Below are 19855 nucleotides of genomic sequence, written 5' to 3'. Positions count from 1 at the left end.
ATTAATAAATACATGTGTACTACCTATTCACATCCTAGCCCACTTCTAGTTGAGGCACTCAGGCTACATCCATATATTCTTATAGTTCCTAGATCCATTAGGCTTAAGGGGTTAAAAAATGTATGCTCTTTCTGGATAAAAGGAAAAAAAATCGGTTTCATGTCTGTATTTTCTTAATGTTAAAATCTAAAAGCATGACAGGATACATATGTTCTGAATAAACAGTTATATTGTTTGAGTCCACACCCTCTGGGACTCACATAAAACAGACATGTCCAGTGAAAGGGCCACAATGCAGCCCTCCAGAGCATTTTGTCTTATACTAGTTCTCAGTCCAAACTGAATGCTGACTGACTACTACAATCAAGCATGACATTTTCGTTAGTATATGACATCATTAAATATTTATATTCAATACCAGATATGGTTTCATGGAGATATGAGATATAAAATGGTTGAGATCATGTATGTGCATATTTGCAGCCAGGAACTGTTACTGTATCATATGCCAATCATCTAATGCAGTGTTTTGATCATCGTGCGTCTTAAGTGATTTTTAAAACCAATTATTAGTACTTATTTAAAACAATAATAATCATACGAATTATCATGATGCACATTAACGCAGCAGAAATCAGACGACTGTACAGTAATTGGTTACAATTACAGAATCGGTCCACTTTACATAAAAAATAAGCATAAAAGCTTTAAACTGTTTTAAGGACAAAGCACATTGAAGCTTTTTGAACTTCATATTCCTTGTAAGCCTTTCGCAATTTACAGAATCTAAATAAAGAACTTGTAATAGACGTTTGCTCCACTGAACATTGGACCAGCAACTAGAATGTGACACATACAACACACACTTGGGTCTACGGCATCTGGCAGTCTGACACATCATTTTAAAAACTAAACACAATCACGCTACTCGGACAGATAAAAATAACTCTCTACCTCAAGCCGTTGTTGGCGGGAAACTAATCAGGTAACAGGTTTAGCAATAGAGGCGAATCATCTCATATTAGCATCTGCCTATCAGGGGCCTAAGATACCGTCCTACGCGGCGCTTGTTAGCCAATGAGACATTTACAACATATATAGCAACAATATCTGGAAGAACGTCACTCATCACTAGCTACTAATAATCATAAAGTATGGATAGAATTATTTTATTATTGTTGTAAAAAAAGGAAAGATCAATGTCTCTAATGTTCAAACGTAGATTTTTTTTAACTTTATTGCAGCTTCCCGAACGTAATGTATCTAATTAGACAGATAAATATAGATTAGATAGATGACAGATATATACACCAACTGCTCACAGATACAGATGCTTCTCTGCATAATGTATTGTAAATTACTTTTTTTAAAAGGGGACCCAACTGTATAACAGATGGGAGAACATATGTGACAGACGTAAAAAATGAAACAAAATGCCACCAGAGTAATTTACAACAATAGTATGCAATTCACGCCTAATAAGGAGCAACATATATATAAAATGTATATGCATCCGGTCTTACATAATACTCCAACATATAAAGTTTAAAAGCACTATTTGAAAATAATATTCAGTCACAGATGGCAGCTCTAGGACCGCGCATCTCACGTCAGCATCTCCTTTGTCCTCCTCACTCCTCTCAGCTGATCGATCGTTCGGTGGTACTGAGCTTGTGTAAATGACATTTATCTAGATTCTCTTTGCTCTGGAACTTCTTATCAGTTATTATAGTCTGCTGTTTCACCGCTTTCCACACATTCGCAATCCCAAAATGAACCAACGCTGGCTTGACATTATTTTATTTTTTACGCCTCTATTTTGTTTTACTACCTGGGCCAACGAAATCAGGAGCTGCGCGGAGACTGCACAGGAGCTGAAAGAAATGGGCATCGGAAGGGGTCTTGAAGTTCAAACTCTTATTTCTGGTATATATAATGTGCATTATGTAAATTACATTACTGTAATGTATGCTTCTGCAAACTCAATTAGCACAGAGGCCTCTGGGCCCAAAGGGTGGTCAAGTTATTTAGTAAAGTTATACTAAAATATATTCTTAATCAAAGTATTTTAATTTTAAACACAATTCCAAAAAGGTACTTTATTGTAGCAAATTATTTACCAGCCAATACAATTTAATCTGAACATTGTATTGTGATATAATGTGGGTACATGAACCAAAGCAGAGTATAACACCAAATACCATTTATCAAGACAGATTTGAAAACGCAATGAATAGTAATTGGATGGGTAATAATTGAAATAAAATACAGTATAGAAAAAGCCAAATAAATAGAACAATGAACAAAATAAGTTACTAAACACTGTTTTGTAGATGTAAATGACTAGCCTGCTATGACCTTTGCCCCATAAGCACCATGACCACAATGTATTTATTTACAGTAAGGAGTTGGACCTAACTCAATAGAGGGCCCGGGTGCAAAAATGTTTTTGGGCCCTCCTGAAAGTAATTTCGTAATAAGTAATAGTAAAAATATGCATGCTTTGCTGTATAATGATTTTGAGTATATATACATATAGATATATTATATATATATATATATATATATATATATATATATATATGTGTGTGTGTGTATATATATATAAAACATCATTTTAACACTGTTACAGCGTTTTATATATATATATATATGTATATATGTTACAGGCTAAGTGGGGATCTTAGGTATTGTATAGAATGCCTAAACGTTCCAGAAAATCAAAAAATCATCCTAAGTATTCTGTAGATTACCGTGTTTGTTTAGGCAATGTGTGAAACTTCCAAACTTTAGAGCAGTGCTTTCCAAACTGTGTGTCGGGACACACTAGTGTGTCGGCAGCAGTGTGTAGGTGTGTCCCTGCTTCAGCACAAATTTTTTTACATTTAATTTTTTTTTACATTTTTTTTTTGGTTTCTGACTTTCCGCCTGCCTGCTTCGCGTATCACATGGTTGACACGTGATTGATACCTAGGGGGTCACAGATCATCTTAACCTATTGGCGCAGCTCAGTGGAAACTGAAACTATTCCCATTGGCGGCACATTGGCTCCTGACTGCACGTGTAGTCTCCTTAATTGGCTCGTGACTGCATGTGTAGTCAGTGAGTGGGACAGCAGTGTGCTTGCAGCGTGGGCAGTAGTCAATCGGACTCACCGAGCTCTGAGGGCGGCAGCTTAAACGCTGAGCTGAAGTCAGAGGTTTTTTATTTGAAACTAGCTCCCAGTAGTGCATTGCTGCTCCTGCTCTTGATATATGGATAGGAAGGGGAAGCTTAAAAATGCTTGATGATGAAATGTGAGTGTCTTTATCTAATATTCCACCAAATATTCTGTAATTATGTTCATCCCATCAACCTCATACATCCCATTAAAATAGTAAGTAGCTGTTGGTGTTATTAAACTTTTTTTAATTCTTGCACACTTACATACTGTTACTTGTAAATACATTTCATTATTATACCATTTATGTACGTGTCCGTATCTCTTAAAACAGTTAAACCTCCTGTTTGCCAGTACAACTGAATTACTGTGTCGCGAAATGATGTAGGTCTAAATAGTGTGTCGCCAACATAAAAAGTTTGGAAAGCCCTGCTTTAGAGAGTCATTCAAAAATTTCACAAGCAAATAAAATATATTTTGTCAGAGAATTTGACTCATTCAGATTTCAAGAATGTAACCTGAAAATTAAACTTATTTTGACACAGATTTTATTGCATTGTTTAGGAGCTCAACAATTGAGCCAGAAAAAATAATGCTTGTATATGGTTACAGTGTTTAATTTTCATCAGTTTATTTACCAGGAATTAACAATTAGTGGTGAACGTCTTTTAGGTGAAAACCCTGTAAATTAAAAAAAATTTTAAAAAATTCTGCTCTCATCTTGAGAAACAATATTCTTTATTTTTTTTTGGTGGGGGGGGGGGTGTATAGAAACCCCATGCTTCTGTTGCAAGATATATGGAAGCCCTAGCGTTCTGTTGCAATAGACACAGCAAAGCAAAGTGTGCAAATAAAATATTTTAGCCAATTTTAAACGTTCGAGTGACACCATGTATGCAGTCTAATGTATGTGCATTATTGTAAGCTTAGAAGATGTCACAGTGTGTACAACAAATATAAAATTCAAAATGTCATTAACTTTCAAAATGCTGCAATAAATATAAGATTAAACTGATGCAATTGTCATCTGAATATTTTTGTTTAGTTTAGCTTTTGTTAATAAAATGTTCTCATCTGAGAAGACAAATGTTCATCAGAATATTTTTTTTTAGTTTAGATTTCAGTTTGTTCATCAAAAATTCTCATGTTTATTTTCCATTATATTTTAAATGAGTTTGTGCCCCCCACTCTGTTGGTTGTTTATTTTATTATACTTTGTAAAAAAAAAAAAAAAAAAAAAAAAGCTAGACATTCTATACCTAGGCATTCTATGAAATCCCTAGGAAAGTATTTAAGGTCAGAATGAAGCAAGCTTATTTCATACTTTGCCAAAACATGGTAGGCATTGTATAGAATACCTGATTTCCCACTTTGGCTGTAACACATATATATTGGCATTGAGCACACTGTGTTGTATAATGATGTAAGTTTCTGTATATTATACACTGATAAGTAAGTACAGTGCTCTGTATAAATATGATGCATATGTGTATACTAATGAATATGCTGTGTTGTATAATGATGGAATATCTATACAGTAATAGTAAACACAATGCACTGTATAATGAGTATCTATACATTGATGAGTATGCTGCACAGTATAATGATGATGAGTATCTATATGCAGATAGACCACATAGACACACACCTATAGACTGGCTGCTATCGGCCCCTCCAGCACTTTGATCCTGGTTCTACTGCACCTGCTGCACCAATGGTATTTCCACCCCTGTATTAGGGGTGTGCATGACTAATATTTTTACAATCGACTAGTCGACAGCTGTTGCTTTTGACTAGTCGAAAGCACCCCCTCTTGCCAGAAAATAGGTATTAAAGGGGCAGTAAACCTAGAAAATAATGTTATATAATTCTGCACATAGTGCAGAATTATATAACATTATATTAGTGCTAGCTTTATTTAACATAATATCGCCGCTGAAATTTTTATTAAAAAAGAGTTTTTTTCAGACCCGCCCTCTGTGCTCTACTGGTCAGCTGTCTAGTCACAGCCCGGCCCGATCGCGCCATTACACTCAATGTAGCTCGCTCCTGCTCTGTCTGACACTCAATGTAGCTCGCTCCTGCTCTGTCTGACAGCGGGAGCGAGCTACATTGAGTGTAATGGCGCGGTCGGGCCGGGCTGTGACTAGACAGCTGCCCAGATGCGCTCAGAGGGAAAACCAGACCTGCTCAGTAGAGCACAGAGGGCGGGTCTAAAAAACCCTCTTTTTTATTAAAAATTTCAGCGGCAATATTATGTTACATAAAGCAAGCACTAATATAATGTTATATAATTCTGCACTATGTGCAGAATTATATAACATTATTTTCTAGGTTTACTGCCCTTTTAAATGCAAAATATTTTTAAAGTAATTGTAAAATGTTCTTTTTTTAATTTATTTTTAAAACCTGGTCAACACAACAACCCCAATACGTGAACAAAAAACAAAATCTGCAAAACACGTCCATGCAAGTTTTTATTTAACAAAAACATCAACTATTTGGCAATGTCCATAATATTTTAATTATATTAATTGTTCTTGTTAAGAAAAATGAGCATGTCCACATGCTCCGGGAGTAGATAATTACGTAGTCTGTTGACTATCAGGCCCGCAGCTGAGAAAACTTGTTCAGCCGGTACAGATGTTGCCGGGATGCACAGGTATGCTGTGCATCCCGGCAGAAATGTGTTTCGTCTACTACGAGTACAAAATAACACGTCATCATAACTGCCGCCAAGTGAGACAATCCGCAATCGGTAGTAGAGCAGGCCAAGGCTATGGGCCGGTAGGCTGGCTACGGGCTGTTTTTGACTATCAAAATATAACGAAATTTAATATATCAGTAATCGACTAATGCTGTACTAGTCGAACAATGAGAGACCGATCGATTAGTCGACAAGTCTAACTCAGCCCTACCCTGTATATCTCTGTACAATATTTATGTATTTCTAGGCTGTATATATGTAAATATTATTCCTATTATACCTGACAGTTTGATATTAACACATTGTTTCTACCCACAGGGGAACACCTACGTATCTGCCACCAGGAGTATACTTGTTGCTCCAGACAGACAGAGCAGCGCCTGAGTCAACAGAGCATGCAAGATCTTGTCCATATAGTAAATGAGAGTGTCAGCTACCCTCTAGGGGTATTGACAGGGGGCAGGAAAAAGTTCCACGGTGGGTGTGCAATTATTAAAGCCCTTTTAAAAGGCTGTTAAAGTAATATTTTTAGTTATGCATAGTTGGTTATTAAGAATTACTTTGCAAACAACTGTCTACAAAATAAATGTTTTATAAGCATTTAAAAATGACAGTTTGTTATTAACATCTTACAGCCCAGGGATATAAACCTTTAAACAGTGGCATATCCAGAAACCATATACAGAAGGGGCACACAGTGTTCCTCAATCAAAAGTAGAGGGGACACTAATTATTACCAGAGCCATTGTGTGTGTGTGCAAAGGGCAACTTTAGAACATTGTGAAGCACACAACTATAGATGTATGCAAATGCTGCTCATATAGAAGCCTGAGCTCGGAGTTTAGTGCGAGATTACAAGTTGTGCGGTATAGCAGTAGCGTACACACCGCGCAAAATTGGTCCGTACCGCTATTTCTATACCGCAGCCATTACAAGTACAAAAAAACTTTCTTTTGTTGTGCGGTGTGGTGCAGTAAGCACCATACCGCACCAAAAAAAAGTTTTGACTTGGCGTGCTCATACACGTTTTCCGCCATACAGATCAATGGAGAAAAAGTGTTGGAAAAAAACCTAACACCTGCGATTCTGAAATGGCGACCGCATTAAGGCATTCCCCATTGAAGTCTATGGAGAAAAGAAAGTTGTTTAAAAACCTAACACCCTAACATAAGCACCTAGTCTAATAACCCCTAAACCGCTGCCCCCCCCCCACATCGCCAACATTAAATAAAGCTATTAAACCCTAAACCGCCGCCCCTCCACATCGCCAACACTAAATAAAGCTATTAATACCTAATCCGCTGACCCCCCACATTGCTACTACTAAAATAAAGTTATGAACCCCTAAACCGCCGGCCAACCGCATTACGGCAAACTAAATTAAACTATTAACCCCTAAACCTAACACCCGCTAACTTTAAATTAAAATTACAATATAAGTGATGCCAAGAGAAACATCCTAGTGAATGCACCTCATCATAATATTATTAAAGCTGCCTGGGCACGCCGCCCCCCTTCAATTTCTGGGGGGTTAATATTATTCATTCACCCAATATGGTGAATTCTTTCAGCGGTATTAATCCGCCACCTTCCATCTAGTAAAGCCAATTTTCCTCTTATATAACATAAACGTGAATAGGTTCAAGAGTAACCTTATATGTCATCTGAGGAAACTTGGTTCATGGTTTCAATCATATTGTATATTTTATATTTCTTTTATTACTACTATACTTTGATCAGTATTTTGTACCCTACGGGGTAAAAATGTGTCTCTCATTTAAGATATTTATTTTACATATGTCAGATGAAAATATCATACTAATAGACAGAACACTTTGCTAATGAGGTACTATAGTAACATCCTGTAAAAAATAAAAGTATAAGGTATCAATGTAAATCTTGCAATGTATATATCCGAGGTATGCTAGTAATACGGTAGGATTTACCTGTTCTCAATGTGTCTTTCATGATTTACTATTGTTATCAGCCATGTTTATCTTGAAATAACTTGTTTTCTTGTTTATATGTGGCTCCTGTCTTACTAATTACCTTAATAAAAATCTTTGATTTAAAAAAAAAAAATTACAATATAACTACCTTAAAATAAATAAAAACTTACCTGTGAAATAAAACAAAAACCTAAGCTTAAACTATAAATAACTATAATACTTTTTGAAAAAAAATAAAGATACCAAAAATAAAAAAAATAAATGACAAAATTAAAAAATCCTAACACTACGAAAAAAACAAAAAAACTAACATTACAAAAAAATAACAAAATCTAAAATTGTATAGGGGTTAATAGGTTTATTTAGGGAGTCGCAATGTGTGTGGGCAGCGGTTTAGGGGTTAATAGTCTTTCTAGGGGCAGTGGGAAAAAAAAATATTTTCACAGATTGCAAAAATATCAGAGAAAAGGAAATAATAAAAGTATATTCCAAAGTTTTTTTTACAATACCAACAGGTCGTTATGAGCATCTAAATGGTTAGAGGGACATGTTACATATGCTAAATCACGTAAAAGTGATGGAGCATATCTGTAAAAGGTGAGTAAAATATCACATGAACATTTCATTGTAAAAAAGGAATGTATTTTACTTCAACATTTCCTCAGTAGCCATATCCCACTGTAAATGGATTTTAAAGGGACACTGAACCCAATTTTTTTCTTTCATGATTCAGACAGAGCATGCAATTTTAAGCAACTTTATAATTTACTACAATTATAATTTTTTCTTCGTTCTCTTGATATCTTTATTTGAAAAAGAAGGCATCTATGCTTTTTTTGGTTTAGAACTCTGGACAGCACTTTTTTAATGGTGGATCAATTTATTCACCAATCAGCAAGAACAACCCAGGTTGTTCACCAAAAATGGGCCGGCATCTAAACTTACATTCTTGCATTTCAAATAAAGATACCAAGAGAATGAAGAAAATTTGATAATAGGTGTAAATTAGAAAGTTGCTTAAAATTGAATGCACTATCTGAATCACGAAAGAAAAAATGTGGGTTCAGTGTCCCTTTAAACATTCAGTCAGATACATTAGATAACAGGGAAACAATCCAAGCAGTATGGTACTATTGGATAAGCAATGGGTCCACAACCTCACGAGATAACTGGAGATCAGAGATCTAAATGACCATCAGACTATAGCCATACCAAACACATTGATGCACATATACTATGGTCTGAGACACAAGACAACGTCACCCATCCCTATTCCCCCTTCCCTACAACCCCCTTTTTTTTTTTTTTTTAATTATTCCTTTTTTTTCTTTTCTCAATTGTTAATCCTCAAGGTTTTAAATCCAAGTTTCCCAACCCTATATTCTACTGGGTATATATTCCAAGATAGGGGAAACTGCTAAATACATAGGATTACTCTAAGTTAATAAAGATTCAGCCAAAAGTATCTAGATAGAGAAATACAGAGTTAAGAAACAAGCTGTACCAATGATTAGAAAGATGTAATTCAAGGAAGAAAGCTAGACATAACCTATATACTAATAATCTCTTGTTAAACGGTTGACAATACTTGATGAGCCAAAGACAGTTCTAAGATAGAAATACTCATCGGTGAATAACGGTGTAAGGATGACATAATTGTGTGACTAATCAACAACACAGTATGTCTAGGATTTATAATTTGTATGTCACTGTACACATGTAATGCAGTATTTCCAAAATCAAAAGACAATAGAAGAAAAGATAATTTATGTTACGTTAATTCATTTTATGTATTCTTGTTCTTTGAAAAATATAAAACAATAAAAATTATTTAAACATAAACATTCAGTCAGGATGCTTTTCTCAAGGCTTATAAGGGAGCGAACTTCTGTCATTTGCAAGAACAGTCACTTTATTTTCCTCTTCAGTTTTTAAGGGACATGGTACTAGGGATGCACCGAAATTTCGGCCGCAGAAAGTTTCGGCTGAAAATGGCATTTTTGGCTATTTCGTTTTTCGTTTTTTTTGCCTGTTATTTTCGGTAAAATTATTGTGTAGCATGTTTCAAATTTGATGCTAGCCTAGAGCTGCTGTTTAAGTTCATTACTTGACTTACTGTTCTGCATATAATGAGTTTTCTAGGACTATACTTTATTTGGATAATTGGTAAAAAAAAATGTTAAATATGATTCTGTTACATAGAACTAAATGAAGAATAATACAGTATATTGATATTTATAATTGTTTTAAGTAAGGATTCACAAACATTTTGGCTGAAAATGGCATTATTTTTTGCCTGTTTTTTTTTTCTTGGTAAAATTATTGTGTAGCATATTATTGTTTAAGATATTTTTGTCCAATTTTCGTGTGTTACTTTCAATAAAAGTGTGGGCTTTTTTATTGGCTCTAATTATGCAAAAAACTAAAAATTTTTTTTTTAAAAAAATACATTTTTGGTATCAGTTTCGGTTTTCGTCCAAGTGCATCCCGGATTTTTTCGGATTCGGTTTCAGTTCCAGAATGTCCATTTCGGTGCATCACTACATGGTACCCATTGTGGTCTATGGGAAACTGTGTGTTCCCTTTAAATATATATGTATATGCTTATATACATATATATATGTTTTAATATTTGTATATACACATATAAACATATAAAGCGATATTTTGCGCTCCACTTGTAATCTAGCCCTATATGTTCTATACTATTTCTTGCTGTACGCAATTTCATACATATTACTCTGCATGATTAATTCAAAATGCAGTCGTACAGGAATTCTCCAATTCTTAGTACAACAGTGGAGATCCTCTAGAGAAAATATCTATTGGTATTTCTTTTATATCTATTATGAGCCAGATTACGAGTGGAGCGATAATGGGGTTTCCTGTACGTTTGCGCGCAAGTTAAATTGAGCTCATATTATATGTTGAAAGTAAACGCTTGAGCGCAATTGAAGTTAAAGGGACAGTCTACGCCAGAATTTTTATTGTTTTAAAAGATAGATAATCCCTTTATTACCCATTCCCCAGTTTTGCATAACCAACACAGTTATATTAATATACTTTTTACCTCTGTGATTATCTTGTATCTAAGCCTCTGCAAACTGCCCCTTTATTTCAATTCTTTTGACAGACTTGCAGTTTAGCCAATCAGTGCCTGCTCCCAGATAACTTCACGTGCACGAGCACAGTGTTATCTATATGAAATACATGAACTAACACCATCTAGTGGTGAAAAACTGTTAAAATGCATTCTGAAAAGAGGTGGCCTTCAAGGTCTAAAAAATTATCATGTGAACCTCCTAGGTTAAGCTTTCAACTAAGAATAATACCAAGAGAACAAAGCAAAATTGGTGATAAAAGTAAATTGGAAAATTGTTTAAAATTACATGCTCTATCTGAATCATGAAAGTTTATTTTGGTCTAGACTGTCCCTTTAACGCTTGTTAGGTTAGTGCCTTCTAAGAGCTGTGGTTAACTGTTTTGCAAAAACAAAAAAGTATCACAAAACACAACAAAAATACATTACACAATACAGTTACACTCATAATAACACTATCTTATAAAAATTATAAAAACAGTATTGCACACAAAAGTTATGAGGGCTCAAAGATACGAGATTTCAGGTGTTACAAAAAAAATGTCTAAATAATATGTATGTGTGTATATATATATATATATATATATATATATATATATATATATATGTGTGTGTGTGTATATATATATATATATATATATATATATATTAATATTAGAACCTCAATATTATGAGGTAAAACTGCCGCCTATGTGAGGGAGAGACCTCCGGTGTGTCAGTATCTTGAAGATGCACTCTTCTTGGAGTATGTTACTTCCATAAGTATCAGGCTGAGGGTGTTGGGAAATCCACTCAGGATATATCCGGTATTCATGCAGACCCAGAAGAAATGTGAGAGAGAACAGACTATCGTGTGATATTGTTACTTTAATTTACAAAAAAACACCAACGTATATAGTTACACTCACATGCTGGGACCTCAAACAATATGAGGTATGTTAAGCACACATCAGATCTCACAAGTGGAGTATATGGTCATGTCACCAGTAGCTCTAATCTTGTGTCATCAAACCAAATCTCAAGCGTGCGTTAGAAATGGTAATGTCCGGTGTCCAGCACCATAAATAAAAGCGTCCAAAATTACCTTTTAACCTTTGAAACGCGTAAGGGATCTGTATTTTTAGCATTTACAAGACAGCATTATTTTATGAACACCTGTGAGCATTCCTTTTACATTTGTGGACATTTTGGGCGTTTTTATTTACGGTGCTGGACACCAGACATTACCTTTTTTAATGCATGCTTGAGATTTGGTTTGATGACACAAGATTAGAGCTACTGGTGACACGACCATATACTCCACTTGTGAGACCTGATGTGTGCTTAACATACCTCATATTGTTTGAGGTCCCAGCATGTGAGTGTAACTATATATGTTGGTGTTCTTTTGTATATTAAAGTAACAATATCACACGATAGTCTGTTCTCTCTCACATTTCTTCTGGGTCTGCATGAATACCAGATATATCCTGAGAGGATTTCCCTACACCCTCAGCCTGATACTTATGGAAGTACCATACTCCAAGAATAGTGCATCTTCAAGATACTGACACACCGGAGGTCTTTCCCTCACATAGGCGGCAGTTTTACCTCATAATATTGAGGTTCTATCTAGTAAGTGGGATACCCATCAGATTTGCACTATCTATTGCTGCACCATACTAACTACTGACTGTATTAACTATCAGTGCATTTTCTATGTTTTAGATCTATAATTTATCGATTTAGATGTACTTCTATTGCCAATCCCTGTAGCGCTACTATTTCCCTTTTTTGCACATATTTCTTTGAAGTGAGTCCAGGTGATCCATTTGTGTGATCCTACACTACAAAACCACAATTGTGACCCGAGGTCCCTAAAAATTCAGGTCATTGATTGGATACCACCATCAGTAGAAAATAGACTACTACAATTGAGGAAGCAAGAAACATACTGGGTATATAAATTAAATAGTTCAGTACCTAAAGGGTTAAACGTAGATCTAGATATACAGGCTTTTATGTGACCGAGACATAATTAGATAGATCTAATATAGATTTTATATTTTTAAATTGAATCTTTTTCACTTTTTAATCTTATTACATTTTTAACAAATATAGGCGAGTTTTAAAATACATTGATTAAGATAGGAATATTAATTATTAGGTATTAAATTTCTAATTAGAGTTTATTAATATTGTATTTATTCTAGTTATTATGATATATTATACATTCATTGATTTTTTATGAATTTTAGAATTCACGATGTATTTATGTATTTGAATGTCTATATTTATATGAATTATTGTTTTCTTTGAATGTGCATCAGTATATGATTTTCTTATCGCAACTTATAAGATATTTGCTGCAATGTTCTTCGTTCATATGTTTTCAATGCCAAACTAGATACTTTGTAGAAGTGTGTATATAATGGAATGTTACTACTGTATACGTAACAGAAGGCTACTATTGTGTAGAAACATATGTAAAGCATAAAGACAATTTTAGATAACAGACTGTGTTTAACATCGAAGTACGGACATTCCCCGGCAACGTCATTACTGAAATTGCACTGATTGGTTGTTTCAACCTGGGGGCGTTAGCTTTACAAATCAAAAAAAGCCCGCGAGTGCCCAGTTACCAAACCAAATTTTCACCTCTTGAGAAAGCCCGACCGGCGTCGGGGGAAACGCGTTGAGGATCAAGGACCAATAATCTTATTAAACTTCGGACAAGGAACTCTATCTCTGCAACCGACCAACCCGCTGTTACCCTTCACATACTTGGATGACACTTCAGGGTGTAAAACGAACCGCATAGTGAGATTGCAGGACTGCAGGTGTGAGCGGTCTTTTTGTGAGGAAGCATAAGACAGTCTTTTTCAGCGGCAACTGGAAAGGCTACTCTACAGGCGTAATTTATTTTTAATCTTGTAAGTGCATATTGTTAGCGCTTATTTTGTTGTTAATAAATTCTATCACTTGAATCGGAGGATGCGCTTTTTCTTTTTTTCTTAGACAAACCCTTTATAGCAGCTGCTTCTGGGATTCCTTTCCGTCACTTATTGTACACATTTATAAGTGCTGCTTGCCACAAAGCTTGGTCATACTTTGTTTTGTGGCATTCTACTTATTTGGATATTTATTTATATGTATATATATTTGTTTATGTATTTGTATGTGTATATACGTATATATTTATATGTGTATATATGTATGTATATATAGACATATATATAAGTGCATTGGAGCCCTTTGCAGTTAAGTAGATGAAACCATGTTGAAGCATATTTATGAAATATTCATATTTAATAAAGTGTTATACTGTGTATTTACTGTAAATATTTCACATTCCAATGTTCTACACATAGCAGAATATGTTCTAAGTATTTTTAAAATTGATATTCCTATATATATCTGTAAATATCTATACTTATATTTATCTTGCCATTGCACTCATCTTAATTTATAAATGCTGGTGCTTGGTCCTTATATTAACTAACAACAAGAAAATCCAGACACACAAGCGTCACTTCAAAAATGTTTATTCCGGTACACTTTGGTGTCTCCCAACGTTTCAGTCTTGTAATCCGACCTTTATCAAGGGCAACATTATATCTACATAACAACAAAAAAGAAAGAAAACAAATATTACTTACAGTTCAAGCTGCGGTAACTACCAGCTATACAGTTAATCGTGATACCGGAAGTGACAACATACCTGTTCCGACTCCGGCTGTGCTCATGTTAACTCTGTCTAGGAACAATCTTCTCTTTGTTGACAGGTAACACGTTGTCATAGTAACCAATACGCAGCCCAATTTACTGTGGCACAATCACAGAGATCACAATAACTGTGTGTGTATATCATCTGTTAACATCCCATATATAGAATATAAACTATCTGGATGCTGTATATCTGTCACTCATGATATCACAACTGACAAATGTAAATATTCGGTGATGGCAACATAAAATAACTAATTCCTAACTTAACCTAATCTACCCATAAGGGACTAAGAGAACTCTTTCCTATCTTAACAATTTAACAATTTTATAACTGTAAACAGAGGCCCATGGCTAATTCTAATATTAAACAACATCCTAGAGGTGGTGACACCAGGAGACAACTCCTTTGCAGAGAAATTGAATGGATATACAGATTGCAAACTTTAACTCCTTGGGGTTTAAACAGACAGGTGCCCCTGTCCTCTGCCTGATAGATAATAATATTAGAACATTCTAGTGCAAGCACCTTCTCTGTCACTAGCTCATACTCACAAGCTTCTGTCTTTTCTCCAAGACCACAGTTGGAGAATCAATGTTCCAAAAGCTCATTATATCCTGTACAAGGTTAGCATTTCCAGGAGTCATAATAGATTGAGTCCTTATGCATCTGTTTCTGACAGAACCTTGCATAATAAAGCTTCAGAGGGCGTGTCTCTCCCTGCAAAGGGCTTAATTTCCATCAGTAGCTCAGTGCATGTAGGTGGTGGGTTTAATGGTAGTTGCTTCAGACACAGTTGCTTTTGCCCGTCTCTACTTGAAACCTCTTCAATTTTCTAGTCAGTGTTCAAAGAATTATCTAAACTTGGAGAAACAGATTGCTCTTGATTACTCCGTCAGACAGTCTCTCTCTTGGTGGACAGTGGACACAGAGTCCTTCTTTGATCCTTGGGGAATCGGTCATGGGCTATTGTGACAACGGATGCCAGTCCTTCAGGTTGGGGGGCAATCTATGATTCTCAACTTTCTAGAATTTTGAGCAATTCTTCTGGCTCTTCAGTCCTGGCCCCCATTGAAGGAGAAAAAGTTCATACATTTATTTTTGGACAATAGCACGGCGGTAGCCTACATAAATCATCAAGGGGGTACCTAGTGCAGATGTCCTCATCTCCTCCATGGCTTCTTCCTCTGAGACAAGATCTGTTGTCTTAAGGGCCTTTTTTCCACTAGGATCTCAAATCTCTAAGCTTAACAGCGTGAAGGTTGAATGCCTAGTTTTGAGACATAGAGGTTTCTCAGATTCAGTCATACAAACTTTGATTCAGGCAAGTAAGTCTGTGACTCAAAAGATTTGTCACAAAATTTGGAAGGCATAGTTTGAGTGGTGCTCTTCCAGAGGGTTTTCTTGGTATTCCTTTACGATTCCTAAAATTCTTCTGTTTTTACAGGATGGCCTTAGCAAGGAAAAGGTAAAATGTCTGCCTTATCTGATCTTTTTTATAGGTTATAGGAAGGTAGCTTAACTTACTGATGTTCAGACTTTTGTCCTGGTGCTAGTTAGAATTAGGCCAGTTGTGAGACCTATTTCTCCACCCTGGAATTTTAATCTAGTTCTTTCTGTATTACAAAGTCCTCTTTTTGAACCAATGCATTTAATTGATATCAAGCTATTTTGGAAGGTGTTTTTCTTGTTAGCAATCTCCTCAGCTAGGAGAGTTTCTGAGTTGTCAGCCTTGTCCTGTGATTCTCCATTTCTAATTATTCACAAGGATAAGGCTGCACTTACGTTCTTAATATAATTTTTTTCCTAAGGTAGTTTCTTCGGAAGATATCAATCAGGAAATTGTTGTTCCTTCATTATGTCCAGATCCTGATAACTCTAAGGAGCGACTATTGCATAATCTTGATGTAGTCAGAGCTATAAAGTTCTATCTTCAAGTTACTAAAAAATTCAGACAATCTTCTAGTTTTTTGTTCAATATTCTGGGACTCGTTTTATGAAAGAAAACAAAATGTATGCTTACCTGATAAATTCTATTCTATTGGAATAATGATGGTCCATAGGCCCGCCCATTAAATTTTTTGGGCGACAGTTCTAATGACACTTCTAAAGACCCTGCTTTGTCTTTCCTGCCTATATGTTTCCTATTCTCTATGGACCACCATTATTCCAAAAAAAATAATTTATCACTTAAGCATACATTTTGTTTTGTAAAAAAAAAAAAAAAGATTCTTTACAGTTCTAGTACACACCCCTTGAAAAGTCTCTTGACTGTTGTCTATCATACTTTCTTTAACTGCTTCGCACCTCTACGACTGGGCTTTAGAACGGCATGGAACGTCCTACCTTATATGGCGTCCTGCAGACTCCTACTATTAGCAAATTAAAAATCAGACTGGGTGGCATGACTAGCAGCGTAGGTAGTCCCCAATAATCTGCAACTCTCAATACCAGCGGTGTTTACGGATGCGGCCAGCTTAAAAAACGTGCTTGTGCACGATTCCCCCATAGGAAACAATGGGGCAGTTTGAGCTGAAAAAAAACCTAACACCTGCAAAAAAGCAGCGTTCAGCTCCTAACGCAGCCCCATTGTTTCCTATGGGGAAATACTTTCTAAGTCTACACCTAATACCCTAACATGAACCCCGAGTCTAAACACCCCTAACTTTACACTTATTAACCCCTAATCTGTCGCCCCCGCAATCGCTGACACCTGCATTATACTATTAACCCCTAATCTGCTGCTCCGGACACCGCCCCCACCTACATTATCCCTATGAACCCCTAATCTGCTGCCCCCAACATCGCCGACACCTATATTATATTTATTAACCCCTAATCTTCCACCCCCAATGTCGCCGTCACCTACCTACAGTTATTAACCCCTAATCTGCTGACCGGACATCGCCGCCACTATAATAAATGTATTAACCCCTAAACTGCTGCAATCCTGCCTCGCAAACACTATAAAAAAATGGATTAGCCCCTAATCTGCCCCCCCCCCAACGTTGCCGCTACTATAATAAAGTTATTAACCCCTAAACCTAAGTCTAACCCTAACCCTAACACCCCCCTAAGTTAAATATAATTTAAATCAATCTAAATAAATTTACTATAATTAAATAAATTATTCCTATTTAAAAATAAATACTTACCTATAAAATAAACCATAAGATAGCTACAATATAACTATTAGTTACATTGTAGCTATTTTAGGATTTATATTTATGTTACAGGCAACTTTGTATTTATTTTAACTAGGTACAATAGCTATTAAATAGTTAATAACTATTTAATAGCTACCTAGTTAAAATAATTACCTGTAAAATAAATCCTAACCTAAGTTACAAATACACCTAACACTACACTATCAATAAATTAATTAAATAAACTACAATGATCTAAACTAAAATACAATTAAATAAACTAAACTATATTACAAAAAACCCCACTAAATTACAAAAAATAAAAAAATATTACAAGAATTTTAATCTAATTACACCTAATCTAAGCCCCCTAATAAAATAAAAAAGCCCCCCAAAATAATAAAATTCCCTACCCTATACTAAATTACAAAAGTAATCAGCTCTTTTACCAGCCCTTAAAAGGGCTTTTTGCGGGGCATTGCCCCAAAGTAATCAACTCTTTTACCTGTAAAATAAAATACAAGACCCCCCCAACATTACAACCCACCACCCACACACCCCTACTCTAAAACCCACCCGATCCCCCCTTAAAAAAAACTAACACTACCCCATTGAAGATCCCCCTACCTTGAGCCGTGTTCACCCAGCCGGGCACCGATGGGCCACAAGAGGACATCCGGAGCGGCAGAAGTCTTCATCCAATCGGGGCAGAAGAGGTCCTCCATCCAGCAGAAGTCTTCATCCAAGCGGCATCTTCTATCTTCATCCATCCGGCGTGAAGCGGGCCCATCTTCAAGACATCCGACGCGGAGCATCCTCTTCTACTCGATGACTAACGACGAATGAAGGTTCCTTTAAATTACGTCATTCAAGATGGCGTCCCTCGAATTCCAATTGGCTGATAGGATTCTATCAGCCAATCGGAATTAAAGTGATGGTAAACTCACTATAATGACAATGTTATTTCCTAAAGCTTTTATTACACATATACTTTGTATACTCTAATTTCTTTACTAATCAATGTTTAAGACAGAGTAAATTACTTTTTTTATTTGCAGGATTGCCTGTCCCTGGCCGCCTCTGTGTAAAAAATACTGATTGTGAAATTTGATTGACATATGGCACATCCAATAGCAGATGCACCATACGCCCTATGTATTTGATCTTCAGCACGCTCCCGTGCTGCTGCTTTGAGGGCTCTGAATTAGCAATGCACACTGCGCAAGTGCAGTTATCAGATGAGCCGACAGCGGCCTCATGTAAACAAACTGTTATGTGAGGGATATGCACATCTATATGTGAGGGATATGCACATCTATATGTGAGGGATATGCACATCTATATGTGAGGGATATGCAGCTTTGGTGCAGCTTTGGAGGATTGTGTGAGATCTCGTGTTTTTTTAAAGCAAAAAGTTATCAGGCACTGAAGAATTATAGGAAGTGAAATATCCCCTATTTATAGTGTTCTAGATTGTGAAGAGTATTTACTAATTATCAAGGGGTGTGACATCTATATGTGAGGGATATGCAGTTATTCCCACTATGAGCTTAGCTTTGATCCTACCACAAGGCATGCCCGGACAATGCATAACCTGCACCAAGCTAAACAAGCCGCACTCACCGTTAGTTCTACCTCCCTGAGCGGGAGAGCTGCGTCTGTTATCAGACGAGCCGACAGCGGCCTCATGTAAACAGTCTGTTTACATGAGGCCGCTGTCGGCTCATCTGATAACTGCACTTGCGCAGTGTGCATTGCTAATTCAGAGCCCTCAAAGCAGCGGCACGGGAGCGTGCTGAAGATCAAATACATAGGGCGTATGGTGCATCTGCTATTGGATGCGCCATATGTCAATCAAATTTCAGTATCAGTATCAGTATTTTTTACACGGAGGCGGCCAGGGACAGGCAATCCTGCAAATAAAAAAAGTAATTTACTCTGTCTTAAACATTGATTAGTAAAGAAATAAGAATATACAAGGTATATTTGAAATAAAAGCTTTAGGAAATAGCATTGTCATTATAGTGAGTTTACCATCACTTTAAGGTAGGAAACATCCGATTGGCTGATGTAATAAGCCAATCGGA

At 36.0% G+C, this 19855-nt stretch overlaps 1 protein-coding gene across 1 annotated transcript in view; it reads left to right on the top strand.

Moving 5' to 3' along the window:
• Nucleotides 1-1662: 1662 nt before the first annotated feature.
• GPC2 (glypican 2) overlaps nucleotides 1663-19855 on the top strand; it is a 210197-nt gene continuing 192004 nt past the window's right edge. Inside the window, exons 1-2 of the mRNA XM_053719477.1 lie at nucleotides 1663-1926; nucleotides 6186-6344. Of these exons, the coding sequence (XP_053575452.1) occupies nucleotides 1773-1926; nucleotides 6186-6344 (313 nt within the window). The 5' untranslated portion in view covers nucleotides 1663-1772. The remainder of the gene's footprint in view (nucleotides 1927-6185; nucleotides 6345-19855) is intronic.

This window comes from Bombina bombina, chromosome 6 (genome assembly GCF_027579735.1).
Source record: "Bombina bombina isolate aBomBom1 chromosome 6, aBomBom1.pri, whole genome shotgun sequence".
NCBI classification, from domain to species: Eukaryota; Metazoa; Chordata; class Amphibia; order Anura; family Bombinatoridae; genus Bombina; species Bombina bombina.
This window is presented reverse-complemented; position numbering and strand designations above follow the sequence as displayed.